Raw genomic sequence first — 16,000 nt, 5'->3', positions numbered from 1 at the left:
TGGACATAAAAAAAACAGAAACTGCTAGCAGCTTCGTAATAAATCCCAGCTGACTACAGGCGAAAGGCGGGGTACACCCTGGACAAGTCACCAGGTCATCACAGGGCTGACACATAGACACAGACAACCATTCACACCTACGGTCAATTTAGAGTCACCAGTTAACCTAACCTGCATGTCTTTGGACTGTGGGGGAAACCGGAGCACCCGGAGGAAACCCACTCAAACATGGGGAGAACATGCAAACTCCGCACAGAAAGGCCCTCGCTGGCCACGGGGCTCGAACCCGGACCTTCTTGCTGTGAGGCGACAGCGCTAACCACTACACCACCATGCTGCCCTAGTAATAAATCTATCACAGAAATTTCTGAAATGAGAGACTGTGAGCTGAGTTCTGGAATGTAGATAAGCTTTAAATATTCTCAAGTTCTCTAGCAATAGTGTAAAATATTTCTGGCTTTTTGATGTTCTCTATGTCTCATTTTAAACTTAACTTGATAATATCATGTAAATATATGATTTCTAGTCATATAAAGTTAGTAAACGGGGAATTAAAAAAAACCCCAGATGTTATAATCAGGGTCGTAGCTGGGGGGGGGGGGCTGGGGTGCCCGTGACCCCCCCTTTGTCGGACCATACATTTTTTCAATAGCTGCATAAGAATATTAGAAAAGCGTCCACTGTAATTTTTCTAACATTTTTTTTAGACTCGATTGTCACCTCAGCCTCATTAGGGTTTCTATAAGCTTGTATGGACTTCCTGTGGTTTGGGCGCGAAAACCCAGTTCTGCGCAAGCGCAACACGATCGCACTAGAAAGCATGGTTAAGCTGCCAGTGTAGCTGCAGTCTTTTTAGTTGCGAATTACGAGTATTACCTTGTGTTAATAATTCGCCATGTCAAAACAAGCGAAACTTTCCTCCTTCTTTCGACGTGAAGAGAGGTAAGCAATTTATTAGATTTTTTTTTCCATCAAAGTTGCATTTTGTGGCTTTGAAGCTAAGTTCTAGTGTGCCATTTCTAAAACATGACATCAAGAAAACGTGGAAGAAACATTAATAAAGGAAGAGCTGGTTTCTAAGCTACCTAAAACTAGCAATGGTAATTATTTTTTTTGTTACATAATGTACTCAGGCTGCCAGTCGGGCGACGGTGGTGTAGTGGTTATCACTGTCGCCTCACAGTCAGAAGGTTCCGGGTTCGAACCTCATGGCCAACAGGGGCCTTTCTGTGTGGAGTTTGCATGTTCTCCCTGGGTTTCCTCCACAGTTCAAAGACATGCAGATTCAGTACAATGGGGCCACTGTAATTGGTGCAAGCTGTAGTGGTTTCCCAGCCATAATGTATGTACATATAGCACAGCACAACTTTATTCATCACACACTTGTAAAATTCCTCTCTGCATTTAACCCATCTGAAGCAGTGAACGCACACAGGTGAGCAATGAGCATACATACCCAGAGCAGTGGGCAGCCATGCTAACAGCGCCCGGGGAGCAGTTGGGAGTTAGGTGCCTCGCTCAAGGGCACCTCAGCCCAAGGCCGTCCCATATTAACCTAACCGCATGTCTTTGGACTGTGGGGGAAACCGGAGCACCCGGAGGAAACAGACACGGGGAGAACATGCAAACTCCACACAGAAAGGCCCTCGCCAGCTGCTGGGTTCAAACCCAGAACCTTCTTGCTGTGAGGCAACAGTGCTAACCACTACACCACCGTGCTGCATGCATATATATATATATATATATATATATCTTGCTATGGCAAAGCTAATAAATCAAAATCAAAAGTCAGTGTGTGACCCGCCCCTTTGAAAAATCCTAGCTACGCTCCTGATAATGGACTTAAGTGATACGGATATATATATATATTTTTTTTTTACATGCGATACTTAGCATTTCCTTTTTTTTGTGAAAATGGTGATTGCTGACATTATAATAAGTAAAAAATAATTTGTTTGGGATGTAAATAAAGGGTTAATACTGAGAAACCATCCATCCATTATCTGTAGCCGCTTTATCCTGTCCTACAGGGTCGCAGGCAAGCTGGAGCCTATCCCAGCTGACTATGGGCGAGAGGCGGGGTACACCCTGGACAAGTCGCCAGGTCATTGCAGGGCTGACACATAGAGACAAACAACCATTCACACCTACGGTCAACTTAGAGCTACCAATTAGCCTAACCTAACCTGCATGCCTTTGGACCGTGGGGGAAACCGGAGCACCTGGAGGAAACCCATGCAGACACGGGGAGAACACGCAAACTCCACACAAAAAGGCCCTCGCTCGCCGGCCTTGAACCCAGAACCTTCTTGCTGTGAGGCGACAGTGCTAACCATCATGCCACCCTATTGAGAAACCAGACTTGGCAAATTTTGCAAAGTAGGTTACATATAGAGGAGGAGGTCTGGCCTCCTTGATGTGCGGCATGCATGGCCCATCTCTATGGTGGAACACGCCCTGGTGCCCACAAACCAAACCCCCAACTATGGGCAAATAGCACCACTGCCTTGTGGTTGTCACGGGAGTGAACAAGGCTAAGGAAGACAACCCCGACAGAAAAATTCGGAGTGGAGTCCCGAAGGCGGATGCTCATCGCACTACGTCACCATCCGGCAACTCCTGCAGCTGTGCTGGCGCCAACCGTATCGGCTCGTCCTTTCCGCTGGAGACTGCCAGCAAACCGGAGCGCAGGTGGCCAAGTGGTTAGAGCGCTTGACCGCTATGCGAAAGGTCCCTGGTTCGAGCCTCGGCTCGACGGGGATCTGAGGCTCGCTCCCTGTCCACCCAGCAGTGAATGGGGACCTGCTGGGGAAGTTAAAGGCGGCGGCGAGGAAAGGAACTGGCCACCCTACGTCACTATGCTGATGGCCCAGGACAATTGCGCTCTCTAACAGGCACTCCCCCAATGTACGAATCGTATATGGGACTCCCCTTTGCTTTTTGCCAGCAAATCCTGACGACTGCGCATCCCAGGATCTCCATATCATCACCCAGGCCTGCGCCCTGGAGAGGTCACTCAGCAACAACACGGGAAGACGAGTTCAAAGCTTATGGCGCTATGGGTTGTCTTCCGACGGTGGAAGGGATCATCGCGTCCCGCTGGCCAGCTACCGCTCGGGCAGCCCCCAGCCAGTAAGGTGTTCGCCCCCGCCATAGTTCGCCCACTTCGAACTGTAATCACTGCACCAAGCAAGATAACTAGGTGCTGCAACTTGATAACTGATGGATGAGCCCTGGCGCAGATCACCATGATCTTTCAAGATCGAAGGAGCCAACAGGTTACATAATTATGCTGCCTGACTAGAATAGAACACATTTTTTTGTTCGGTGGAAAAAGTGTCCTGTATGTAGTATAATTGATAATGATTTTAAAAATATATGTCTGGTTTGAGGACAATGACAGTGCTGTGGATGATAGACATGACTTGCTAGCAGGGATAGAGCAGAGTTCTGATGTGTTCGACCACGTGACACGCTGTTTGAGGCGAGTTTGGCTCGTGCAGCCCCTCCCACCTGACACAAGCGCGTCGCCGAGGAGAAGCGCGCGCGTGCGCGCGCTTCTCCTCGGCGACGCGCTTGTGTCAGGTGGGAGGGGCTGCACGAGCCAAACTCGCCTCACAGTGCTCTCCTCAGTCGTCTAAAGTCGGAGAGCTGACGACACGACACTTTTATGAATGAGCGAAAAGACTAAACTTTAGTTACTCGTCACTTGTTCCTTCACCCTAGAACCCAGAGTGAGTTCTCTTCCCCGGCCCAGAGAGGCACTGAGATGCCCTCTGACTTCATTTCACTGTTCGGCACGGATATCGACCTCACTTCTCCCAAGTCTCTTTACTCCAAAGGTAACTTTTTTCAGTTTCCCCCCTCATTTCCTTTTTACCTCAGGCTGTCCAACGTCACTTTTTTTTTTTCGCACTTTAGCGGCTTGTTAGCATAAAAAAATGCGTGTTTTTATCTCCTCTGTACTTCCGTCGTGACCTTAGGTGTGAATTAATACATTATTTGCATGTATTTATACCGTAAAAGTGCAGTTAAAGGTTATGAATCCTTCTCTGACTTTAAAATATAAAAGTGACAGTTTATTTTCCAATGGCTGTTATTCCTCCGCCTCCCCTCCCTCGCGCGCAGCGTCGCGTGGCTCGATTTGTTTGCGCACGAGGGGGCGGGGCCCTAGTTCAGGGAGGGAGGGAGGGAGAGGCGGAGCGGCGTGTTGCTAGGTAACAAAGCCAGCCTTATTTCTCCTTCCTGACAGCCTTGTTGGACAATGTTTGTGTGTAATATATATGCAAGCTGTGTAGCTAAAATGTTTTTAAATACGGTTTTAATGTTCTACCTATTCATTAAAACCACTCACAGGTCAAGTGAATAACATTTTATCTCATTACAATGGCACCTGGGATATACAATATTAGGTAGCAAGAGAAGTCTCAGATCTCAAAGTCGATGTGTTGGAAGCCGGTGGTGTAGTGGTTAGCGCTGTCACCTCACAGCAAGAAGGTCCGGGTTCGAGCCCCGTGGCCGGCGAGGGCCTTTCTGTGCGGAGTTTGCATGTTCTCCCCGTGTCCGCGTGGGTTTCCTCCGGGTGCTCCGGTTTCCCCCACAGTCCAAAGACATGCAGGTTAGGTTAACTGGTGACTCTAAATTGAGCGTAGGTGTGAATGTGAGTGTGAATGGTTGTCTGTGTCTATGTGTCAGCCCTGTGATGACCTGGCGACTTGTCCAGGGTGTACCCCGCCTTTCGCCCGTAGTCAGCTGGGATAGGCTCCAGCTTGCCTGCGACCCTGTAGGACAGGATGAAGTAGCTAGAGATAATGAGATGAATGAGAGAAAAATTAGACAAACGAAGGATTAAATACAGAGGGCTATTTGTATTATCTACCGTGATAAAGTATAGAAAAATTGCCTTATTGAGAGGCTCGGAAAAATTGCACATTACAGGTAGACTCTGTGTGTGTGTGTGTATATATATATATAAGTATGCATAAAAATAGTTTAGGGCCTATATTAATTGCACATAATAATTGCATCGATAAGAGATGGCAGAGGTAGTAGTGGTGAAGTAGTGCAAATATAGCGACAAACAGGTTATTGGTGCTACGTTACAAGTTGTGGGTGTTATACAGTCTGACAGCAGTAGGTATGAATGATCTGCGGTATCTCTCCTTCTTACACCGTGGGTGTAGCAGTCTACTACTAAACGACCGGGTCTGTGTGGTGTCTCTAGTATGCAGTGCTTAGTACCTACAGAGATGTTCACAACCAGTGATTTTCTCCGCCTACACAGACAGTCTGCGCTGGCTACTGATCCCAGGGGGAAAAAAAACCCTGCCTTTCAATATTCAAGCTACTTATATAATCTCTGCTGCCCATAATTTGCTGCAAATCCAATTATTTCACCGTGGAATTGCTTCGATTCGGGTCTGGCGTGACTGGAAGCGATGCCATGTTTGTTGATCGATTCTCGTACTCTGATTGGCTCAGCCGGACCACGTGACCATGCCGTGGTGTATGTAGTTATGTTACAGAGCCAGGCAGCGTACTACAGAGGGTAACTGAGAAAGCCAAGCATACACATAGATATGTCGGGGAGTTTAGTAATTTATTAGCTGAGAATGCACCAAAAGGCATGTAAATAAAAAATTTTTTTGGGTGGGCGGGCGGGCGGGCATGCCTTCAGACTCCCCTAGCATTTGTGTTCTTTTGGTGTGCTGCCGTGGCTTTGTCAGTGCAAGTTCCAGAGCTGCCTTCTACTACTTTTTTTTTTTTTTTTTTGGCTGGCTACTTCAGATTTTTTGGGGAAAAGTAGTCCAAGGAAGGGCAATTGGGGAACTGGTGACAGGGTCACAGGTGTCGAAGGCTAGCCCATATGGTCCAGTCCAACAGAAGAGCTACTGGAGCACAAATTGTTGAAAAGGTTAATGATTCAGGTCTCTGATAGAGAAGGTGCCGGAACACACAGTGCTGCAGACCGGTCAGAGTGTCCGTGCTGACTCCTGTCCACCTCTGACGGGCCCTCCAGTGGGCATGTGAGCATCAGAACTGGACCATGGAGCAGTGGAAGAAGATGGCTTGGTCTGAGGAATCATGTTTGCTTTTATATCATGTGGATGGCTGTGTGTGTCACTCACTTGGGTAAGACATGATACCAGGATGCACTATGGGAAGAAAGCAAGCTGGTAGAGGCAGTGTGATGCTCTGGAAAATGGAAACCTTGGGTCCTGGCATTCATGTGGATGTTACTTTGACACGTACCACCTAATACCTAAACACTGTTGCAGACCAAGTACACCGCTTCATGGCACAGATTTTCCCTCTTTTCATAGGATGATGCACCCTACTACACTGCAAAAATTGCTCAGGAACATGACCAAGTTAATGGTGTTGGCTTGGCCTCCAAATTCCCAAGATCTTAATCTGATTGAGCATCTGTGGGATGTACTGCACAAACAAGTCTGATCCACAGAGGCTCCACTTTGCAACTTAAAGGATCTGCTACTAACTAACATCTTGGTGTCAGATACCACAGCACACCTTCAGCGGTCTTGTGGGGTCCATGCCTCGACGTGTCAGAGCTGTTTTGGTGACACAAGGGGAACCTACACTAGATTAGGCAGGTGGTTTTAATATTATGGCTGATTGGTGTGTGTGCATGTGTATAACATGATCTGATATGTAGTATGCGCATGCTATTTGAGCATTCTCTCTGATATCGCATCCTGTCTCACAGCCCAAATATAATGTCAGTTTGTTTTCTCAGTGCAGAACTTACTCTACTGTTTACTCCTACACATTAGGAGTGCACCAGGCCACTGTACAGTTCAACTTTTTTAAACCGAGTTCATGTGTAAACATTTAACTGGAAAACGGCCGAATCGAAGCACACTGACCTTGCTTTTAATTACAATGTGGTCAAGCGACCGTTTAGTCTGTTTAGTACACTTTACATTGCAGACAGAAATGAAATGGCCGAGAAGAAGAAGAAAACACCCTGGGCAGGTGGGCAGGTTAATCCAGATCTGGGTGTGTTCACTATGGGTGTATTCACCCTTTCATTTCTTTTATTTAATTCTTTTTTTTTTTGAAACATGACTTGTCATTCTTGCATTGCAAAATTGTTTTCTTTTAAAAAATTTGAAACAATATTTTCTTAATATAAAAATAAATATATAACTCAAAGTATAAAATAAAATAATTATAAAATATAATAATACAAATAAAATGTATAATACATATTTTTTAAATAAAAAAATAGAAATTTCTTAATATAAAAAGAGTAGGCAAGTGAGACTAAGGCTTCCCAGATTGCAGCAAAGTGTTGAACTGCTATAGTTTTCACAAATGGAGCAGAATTGGTTTTAACAAAATTTTTTTTTTTTAATTAATCCTGTTTTTTTGTGGGGTTTTTTTGCTTAATATATCAAGTAAAACATTTTCCTCAATTTTTGAAAATGTAAATGACGTTGGACTTTTCTTGCACTAAAGCCCACAGATGTGAACAGATGTTCTATGTGCCAAAAATTGCCACCAAGTTCATACACAGGTTTATGATTTTTATTTTTTTAATTAATCCTGTTGTTTTTTTTTTGCTTAATATACCTAGTAAAACATTTCCCTCAAGTTTTGAAAATGTAAATGACGGACTTTTCTTGCACCAAAGTGCACAGATGTGAACAGATGTTCTGTGCATCAAAAATCGCCACCAAGTGGGCGTCGTGGCTAAGGCGCCATACCATAAATCCGGGGACCCGGGTTCGATTCCGACCCGAGGTCATTTCCTGATCCCTCCCCGTCTCTCTTTCCCGCTCATTTCCTGTCCTGTCTCTACACTGTCCTATCCAATAAAGGTGAAAAAAGCCCAAAAAAAATCTTTAAAAAAAAAATCGCCACCAATTTCATACACAGGTTTATGATTTTTTTTTTTAATTAATCCTGTTTTTTTTTTTTTTTTTGCTTAATATACCTAGTAAAACATTTTTCCTCAAGTTTTGAAAATGTAAATGATGGACTTTTCTTGCACTAAAGCCCACAGATGTGAACAGATGTTCTATGTGCCAAAAATTGCCACCAAGTTCATACACAGGTTTATGATTTTTATTTATTTATTTAAATTAATCCTGTTTTTTTTGCTTAATATACCTAGTAAAACATTTTGCTCAAGTTTTGAAAATGTAAATGACGTTGGACTTTTCTTGCAGCAAAGTGCACAGATGTGAACAGATGTTCTGTGTGTCAAAAATCGCCACCAATTTCATATGCAGGTTTATATAATTTTTTTTTTTTTGATACAAACATTGTCAAGCAGTACGTGTTGAAAAGGGGATTCGAGAGAGTTTAGTCCGAGTCCTCCAAAGAGTTTCATGAGGACATGTAAGCCTGTGAGTGCAGATCAAGTGAAACTGATGAACAAAATCACAATTTAGAGTGAGTTGGAGAACCGCAGTCCTGATGTGGGCCCAGGAAAGTATTTCTCCAGACCAATTCCAAGCACTTGAAGCTGTAGATACTGTAGCAGAGCTGATAAATGTATGAAAGCGGAGGAAAAAAAGGAAAAACTAGCTGAGTAACTCTTGCTTTTCTAAACATGAACCAGCAGGTTTTCTCTTGAGGCTTATCCAATCACATGCTGAAGGCATCAGATCAAAGACTAGCTACAGCTCTCAAGGGATTAGTTCAGAAAAGAGTGAGTTTTCACAGACTTTTGTAGATCTTTAATTTCGTTTTCGCTCTCTGATCTGACTAATCAAATGATTACAAATAAGTCACGACAAAACAATATTATCTTTGATCTTATATGATATAATATGTAATATATGATCTTATTTATACATATAATCTAATCATTAATGGTTAATCATTAAAAAGTGACTCTTGCCTCCATTCGGTTGTAATAATTGCTTATCTGGGTCAAGGAGATTTTATAACCGGACCTTTACACATTGTTGTTGAATACCCCTTCGGTGTTTTGTCATCATTTGTGATGATTATGGAATGCCACATTCTTGCTTTGTATTAACTTATATTGCATTTATTTGTTGTGCCGACGTTTTATATCCAGGTTTTAAATGCGTAACATGAAATCTTATCCAAGTGTACACGATACTGCTAAACATTTATGGACACCTGACCATAAAACTCATTTGTACCTTCTGAACATCCTGTCCTAAACTTAATCCTACATTTCCTGTTATAATAAGCTCCATTCTTCCAGGAAGGCTTTCCACTAGATTTTGGGATGTGGCTGTGAGGATTTCAGCTCACTGAGCTGTAAGAGCGTTGGTGAGATCAGACACTGATGATGGGCGAGTGAGGAGGTCTGGGGTGCAGACGGTGTTCCAGTTCATTCCAAAGGTATTCAGTGGGGTTGAGTTCTGTACAGGACACTCGAGTTCTTCCAGTCCAACTTTGGGGAACCACATCTTCATGCAGCTTGCTTTGTGCACTGGTGCATTGTCATGCTGGAACACTCTTGGTTCCAGTGAAGGGAAATCTTAAAGGAACAGTCCACCGTACTTCCATAATGAAATATGCTCTTATCTGAATTGAGACGAGCTGCTCCGTACCTCTCCGAGCTTTGCGCGACCTCCCAGTCAGTCAGACGCAGTCAGACGCGCTGTCACTCCTGTTAGCAATGTAGCTAGGCTCAGCATGGCCAATGGTATTTTTTGGGGCTGTAGTTAGATGCAACCAAACTCTTCCGCGTTTTTCCTGTTTACATAGGTTTATATGACCAGTGATATGAAACAAGTTCAGTTACACAAATTGAAACGTAGCGATTTTCTATGCTATGGAAAGTCCGCACTATAATGACAGGCGTACTAACACCTTCTGCGCGCTTCGACAGCGCATTGATACGGAGCTCAGATATCAATGCGCTGTCGAAGCGCGCAGAAGGTGTTAGTACGGCTGTCATTTTAGTGCGGACTTTCCATAGCATAGAAAATCGCTACGTTTCAATTTGTGTAACTGAACTTGTTTCATATCACTGGTCATATAAACCTATGTAAACAGGAAAAACGCGGAAGAGTTTGGTTGCATCTAACTACAGCCCCAAAAAATACCATTGGCCATGCTGAGCCTAGCTACATTGCTAACAGGAGTGACACTGCGTCTGACTGACTGGGAGGTCGCGCAAAGCTCGGAGAGGTACGGAGCAGCTCGTCTCAATTCAGATAAGAGCATATTTCATTATGGAAGTACGGTGGACTGTTCCTTTAAAGCTACAGCATACAAAGACATTATGTTAGGCATGTAACAATTCACGCAGTTCATGATTCAGTTTTCCCATGATATTTTTGGGAAAAAAAAATTAAACGAAGAGCCAAAAAAAAAGCAACGTTTATTTTCCTATTTTTTTTAATCAACTTAAATATTCAGTTTGTTCAATTAAAAAAACACAAACTTTTGTTTCATTTTCTTAATAACGAACAACAATTATTTACATCTTTAAAGGCTGGAGTAAAATCTAATAGCTAACTAAAATATTCCTTTTATTAAAAATGAAATATGTTAACAAATATGGCTTTTCTTAAACTTATAAGCATTTTCTTTCCTCTTTAGTTTTCGGCATTCTGTAAAAATAGAGCTCAGATTTGATGTCGAATCTATTTGTAGTCAATCACTGAACAGTCCTTTCCAATTTTAGATCTGTTTTTTTGTTTTTGGTGTGTGTGTGGTGTTTTTTTTTTTTTTTTTTTACAGCACTAGAACTGTGCTACTTCATTCTATTGTGAAGTCATGTGACTTCCACCTATTGTGTGTTATGGCATCGTATGCTGTCTAAATGATGTAATTACAGTTAAGAAAAACTAAAAGATTATGCACCCTGATAATAATCACGATTCATTTTTTTAATTTAACAAATTGGTGTCGCGACTTACAATCACGCAATATATTGTGACTTGCCTACTTTTGATCCAGTTGTGCACTTTAAACTTTGTTGCAACAGTTTTGGGAAGAAACACACATGAATGTGATATGGATGTGATGGTCTGATGCAGATGTCCACAAACCTTTGGTCATGTAGTGCATGTCTGAGCAGCGAGGGCTTTTCTTTAAGGTGCAGCTACCTCCAAAACTCGCAGCTTTGTGTTCTTAAGTTCAGAATCTTAACCATTGACGCATCATAACTTACTGCACAATAGGGTAAGGTTGTGTGATATCCACTGAGCTGAGTGCCTAATGGTTAGAGAAGCAGCTTTGGGACCAAAAGGTTGCCGGTTCAATTCCCTGGACCAGCAAGAATGGCTGAAGTGCCCTTGAGCAAGGCACCTCACCCCTAACTGCTCCCCAGGCTGCTCTGGATGGATACGTGTTGTACATTGCTCTGCCTCTAATGCCTGGTTGGCTAATTTCCTGTGGATTAGATATTCTTTAGGGGCAGCACGGTGGTGCAGTGGTGGTTATCACTGTCGCCTCACAGCAAGAAGGTTCTGGGTTCGAACCTCATGGCTGAATGGGCCCTTGCTGTGTGGAGTTTGCATGTTCTACCTGTATGGGTTTCCTCTGGACGCTCTGGTTTTCTTCCACAGTCCAAAGACCTGCAGATTAGACCAACTGGCTACTCTAAATTATCCATAAATGTGAACGGGACTGTGATGGTTGGTTGTTCGTCCTGTGATTTGATTATCGCCCTGCCCAATTGTACCCCGCGTCTCACCCGATGTCAGTCGGAATCGGCTCCAGTTTTCCCCTGCGACCCTCATGGAAAAGTGGATGGAGAGATGTTTGTTTTTCATCATGTGGTTTATACAGGTTTAATCGAGTTTATAGATTGATATCTCCGTCAGTAGACAAAATCATCTCTGCCATTACGACTACGATATTTTTATTGCTTTTTTAAAAAATTTCATCTTATCTTTTGGTCTTCCTTAGCCCTGTCCATTCCATGCCTTATTTTTTTTCTCACCTGTCAAGTCGCACCTTCCTATCATACAAGAGGTGCCAACCAAGAAGGGTGAGACTAAGCGCTAACATGTTTCCCACATACAAGGTGAAGCCATGAGCTAATAGTTAGAGAAGCAGCTTTGGGACCAAAAGGTCGCTGATTCGATTCCCTGGACCAGCAGGAATGACTGAAGTGTCCCCAAGCAAGGCACCAAACCCCCAGCTGCTCTGGATACGTTGTACGTCTGGATAAGAGCATCTGCTGAACACCATTATTGTAACGTGCTCAGAGAAGCCCGTGATTGGCCAGTGTCGCTTTGATTGACAGGCGAGAGAGGGAATGCCATCTTGGCTCCTGGCCTTGGATGTGTTACCGTTTAAGTGGTCTTTTGTAGCATCAAATTATATCCCAGTACCTTGATTTAATGCCGAGATTACATAAGGAATAATCTTGTCAGTAATCCTCAGTGACGTTACTGCTGGGTATTTTAAGCACGGCTCAGCCAAAGCCTGATGAGATTCAGTCGACAATGGACCCTATGTTCCATTTTCCATTCTGTCTAGAGCCGAGATACGCTTTAAACCAAGAGCGTGTTCTAGATTGAGGTGTGGCCAGATTCCTTCTCGCTTGTTGGCTTGTTTTGTGTGCATGTGTGTGAGAATTTTCCTGTCTGTGCTGACTTTGCCAAGGCCCTACCCAAGTCATGATCAAACAAATACCTGCTTTGTTTTGCCTGCATGTTTTTGCACAGGATAAATGTCACGTTGCAGTGTTTTGGAGGTGTGTCCATGAGAGCCAGAATGAAGTTTTCATTCTCTTTTTTTTTTATTTTCCTCATTTCGGAGCATAAATTAAAAAAAAAACAAAAAAGCGCTGTAAACGCAGGCTCAATTTCCAGGTCATCGTGCTGCTGTTTTGAGGGCGGGAGTCAAGACTGTGGGTTTGGTTAATTGGTCCATCTGGAACAAATAGAAGCCAGTCTTTTTATTTATTTATAATTCTCAGAATCCACAAGCTAGCAAGATTTTGGATGCCGAAAAACCCTTACGAAGGTCTTTTCACCGTTTTGTTTTCCTAAACTCTCGATAGCATCTGACAAGTGAAGCAGAATATAATACGTTCATGTACCTGAGCAAAGAAGTGTTCGGAGGTGCAACAGGAAACTTGGAAGCTGAACTCATAACTGTTGGATCTAGACTCGGTACTGATGTGATCATATCTCGCTCTGCATTTGATGTCCTTTCTTCTCCAGAATGTTGTATTAATTTATTTTTTGGCGCTTTTGGCCAAAAAGAGTCGAGTTAAGGAGTTGAGTTTTATGCATGTACTGATCATTACTCAGACTTTGGACTTGAGCTGCTCGGTACAGTTGCGTGCACAGGTTCTGAAAACATGATTCTGATCCTAAACCTTGACCACTGAAGCCCAGTATTACAGCACCAGTCAAAAGTTTGGATGCCCTTACTTACTTACTCACTCATTCTTAGTAATGCATGTCTGTTGTCACTCTTGGACAGTGTCCAAAAGTATGTGCACACCTGACCTGAATCTTTCTGGAGAAGGCATGGCTGTAAACGTCATCGGTAAGTTAAATGCCAGATTAAAATTCTTACAGTGGTGCTTGAAAGTTTATGAACCCTTTAGAATTTTCTATATTTCTGCATAAATATGACCTAAAACATCATCAGATTTTCACACAAGTCCTAAAAGTAGATAAAGAGAACCCAGTTAAACAAATGAGACAAAAATATTATACTTGGTCATTTATTTATTGAGGAAAATGATCCAATATTACGTATCTGTGAGTGGCAAAAGTATGTGAACCTTTTGCTTTCAGTATCCGGTGTGACCCCCTTGTGCAGCAATAACTGCAACTAAACGTTTGCGGTAACTGTTGATCAGTCCTGCACACCGGCTTGGAGGAATTTTAGCCCGTTCCTCCGTACAGAACAGCTTCAACTCTGGGATGTTGGTGGGTTTCCTCACATGAACTGCTCGCTTCAGGTCCTTCCACAGCATTTCAATTGGATTAAGGTCAGGACTTTGACTTGGCCGTTCCAAAACATTAACTTTATTCTTCTTTAACCATTCTTTGGTAGAACGACTTGTGTGCTTAGGGTCGTTGTCTTGCTGCATGACCCACCTTCTCTTGAGATTCAGTTCATGGACAGATGTCCTGACATTTTCCTTTAGAATTCGCTGGTATAATTCAGAATTCATTGTTCCATCAATGATGGCAAGCCATCCTGGCCCAGATGCAGCAAAACAGGCCCAAACCATGATACTACCACCACCATGTTTCACAGATGGGATAAGGTTCTTATGCTGGAATGCAGTGTTTTCCTTTCTCCAAACATAACGCTTCTCATTTAAACCACAATGTTCTGTTTTGGTCTCATCTGTCCACAAAACATTTTTCCAATAGCCTTCTGGCTTGTCCACGTGACCTTTAGCAAACTGCAGACGAGCAGCAATGTTCTTTTTGGAGAGCAGTGGCTTTCTCCTTGCAGCCCTGCCATGCACACCATTGTTGTTCAGTGTTCTCCTGATGGTGGACTCATGAACATTAGCCAATGTGAGAGAGGCCTTCAGTTGCTTAGAAGTTACCCTGGGGTCCTTTTGTGACCTCACCGACTATCACACGCCTTGCTCTTGGAGTGATCTTTGTTGGTCGACCACTCCTGGGGAGGGTAACAATGGTCTTGAATTTCCTCCATTTATACACAGTCTGTCTGACTGTGGATTGGTGGAGTCCAAACTCTTTAGAGATGGTTTTGTAACCTTTTCCAGCCTGATGAGCATCAACAACGCTTTTTCTGAGGTCCTCAGAAATCTCCTTTGTTCGTGCCATGATACACTTCCACAAACATGTGTTGTGAAGATCAGACTTTGATAGATCCCTGTTCTTTAAATAAAACCGGGTGCCCACTCACACCTGATTGTCATCCCATTGATTGAAAACACCTGACTCTAATTTCACCTTCAAATTAACTGCTAATCCTAGAGGTTCACATACTTTTGCCACTCACAGATGTGTAATATTGGATCATTTTCCTCAATAAATAAATGACCAAGTATAATATTTTTGTCTCATTTGTTTAACTGGGTTCTCTTTATCTACTTTTAGGACTTGTGTGAAAATCTGATGATGTTTTAGGTCATATTTATGCAGAAATATAGAAAATTCTAAAGGGTTCATAAACTTTCAAGCACCACTGTATATAGACAGGTCAGGAATGTCATATGAAGACCAAAAAAATTTTAATATCAGCACTTATTCAATGTCACTTTGACTATGCTTCCCCATCGTGGTACTCTGGTTTAACCAAGAGATACAAGGTAAGAAACTTATTCGGTTCCTTTTGAACACATCGGCCAGAAAACATATTGGTGCTCAGGAGTTTGAGGTGGTTGCTATGTTGCAAGTGGAATTATGTGTTAAACAGCTAAAATTAAATATGGTGTATAACATCTACAACAAAACTCCACCAAGCTATTTGATGACACTATTCAAATTAACACGTAATATCTACATTACCACAAGATGTAGTGCTTCATCCTTCCACATCCCTCGAGTAAATTCTCATGGTTAAACATTATTTTATTCTAGTATTTTATTATGGAATGGTTTACCATCAAATGTTAAAGGTCTCATCTCTCATCTCATTATCTGTAGCCACTTTATCCTGTTCTACAGGGTCGCAGGCAAGCTGGAGCCTATCCCAGCTGATTACGGGCGAAAGGCAGGGTACACCCTGGACAAGTCGCCAGGTCATCACAGGGCCGACACATAGACACAGACAACCATTAACACTCACATTCACACCTACGCTCAATTTAGAGTCACCAGTTAACCTAACCTGCATGTCTTTGGACTGTGGGGGAAACCGGAGCACCCGGAGGAAACCCACGCGGACACGGGGAGAACATGCAAACTCCACACAGAAAGGCCCTCGTCGGCCACGGGGCTCGAACCCAGACCTTCTTGCTGTGAGGCGACAGCGCTAACCACTACACCACCGTGCCGCCCTGTTAGAATTTGGTAAAGAAAAAAATAAATGTATTATTTACCAGCTTAAGGTCGGTCCGTATGGTGAAATACCGTGACCTCGGCCT

At 43.1% G+C, this 16,000-nt stretch overlaps 1 protein-coding gene across 2 annotated transcripts in view; it reads left to right on the top strand.

Annotated features, from left to right (window-relative positions):
- The first annotated feature begins 3,610 nt into the window (after window positions 1-3,610).
- nfat5b (nuclear factor of activated T cells 5b) overlaps window positions 3,611-16,000 on the top strand; it is a 141,474-nt gene continuing 129,084 nt past the window's right edge. The window contains exons 1-2 of one of the 2 annotated variants that reach the window (XM_060940830.1): window positions 3,788-3,842; window positions 9,209-9,348. Coding sequence is in view for 1 of the 2 variants with exons in the window: in XM_060940829.1 (XP_060796812.1) it covers window positions 3,770-3,842 (73 nt within the window). In the remaining variant the exon portion in view is untranslated. Of the gene's footprint in view, window positions 3,843-9,208; window positions 9,349-16,000 lie in introns of both variants that reach the window. The other variant, XM_060940829.1, reaches the window with a different exon arrangement.

The sequence above is a fragment of the Neoarius graeffei genome, chromosome 15, assembly GCF_027579695.1.
Source record: "Neoarius graeffei isolate fNeoGra1 chromosome 15, fNeoGra1.pri, whole genome shotgun sequence".
NCBI classification, from domain to species: domain Eukaryota; kingdom Metazoa; phylum Chordata; class Actinopteri; order Siluriformes; family Ariidae; genus Neoarius; species Neoarius graeffei.
This window is presented reverse-complemented; position numbering and strand designations above follow the sequence as displayed.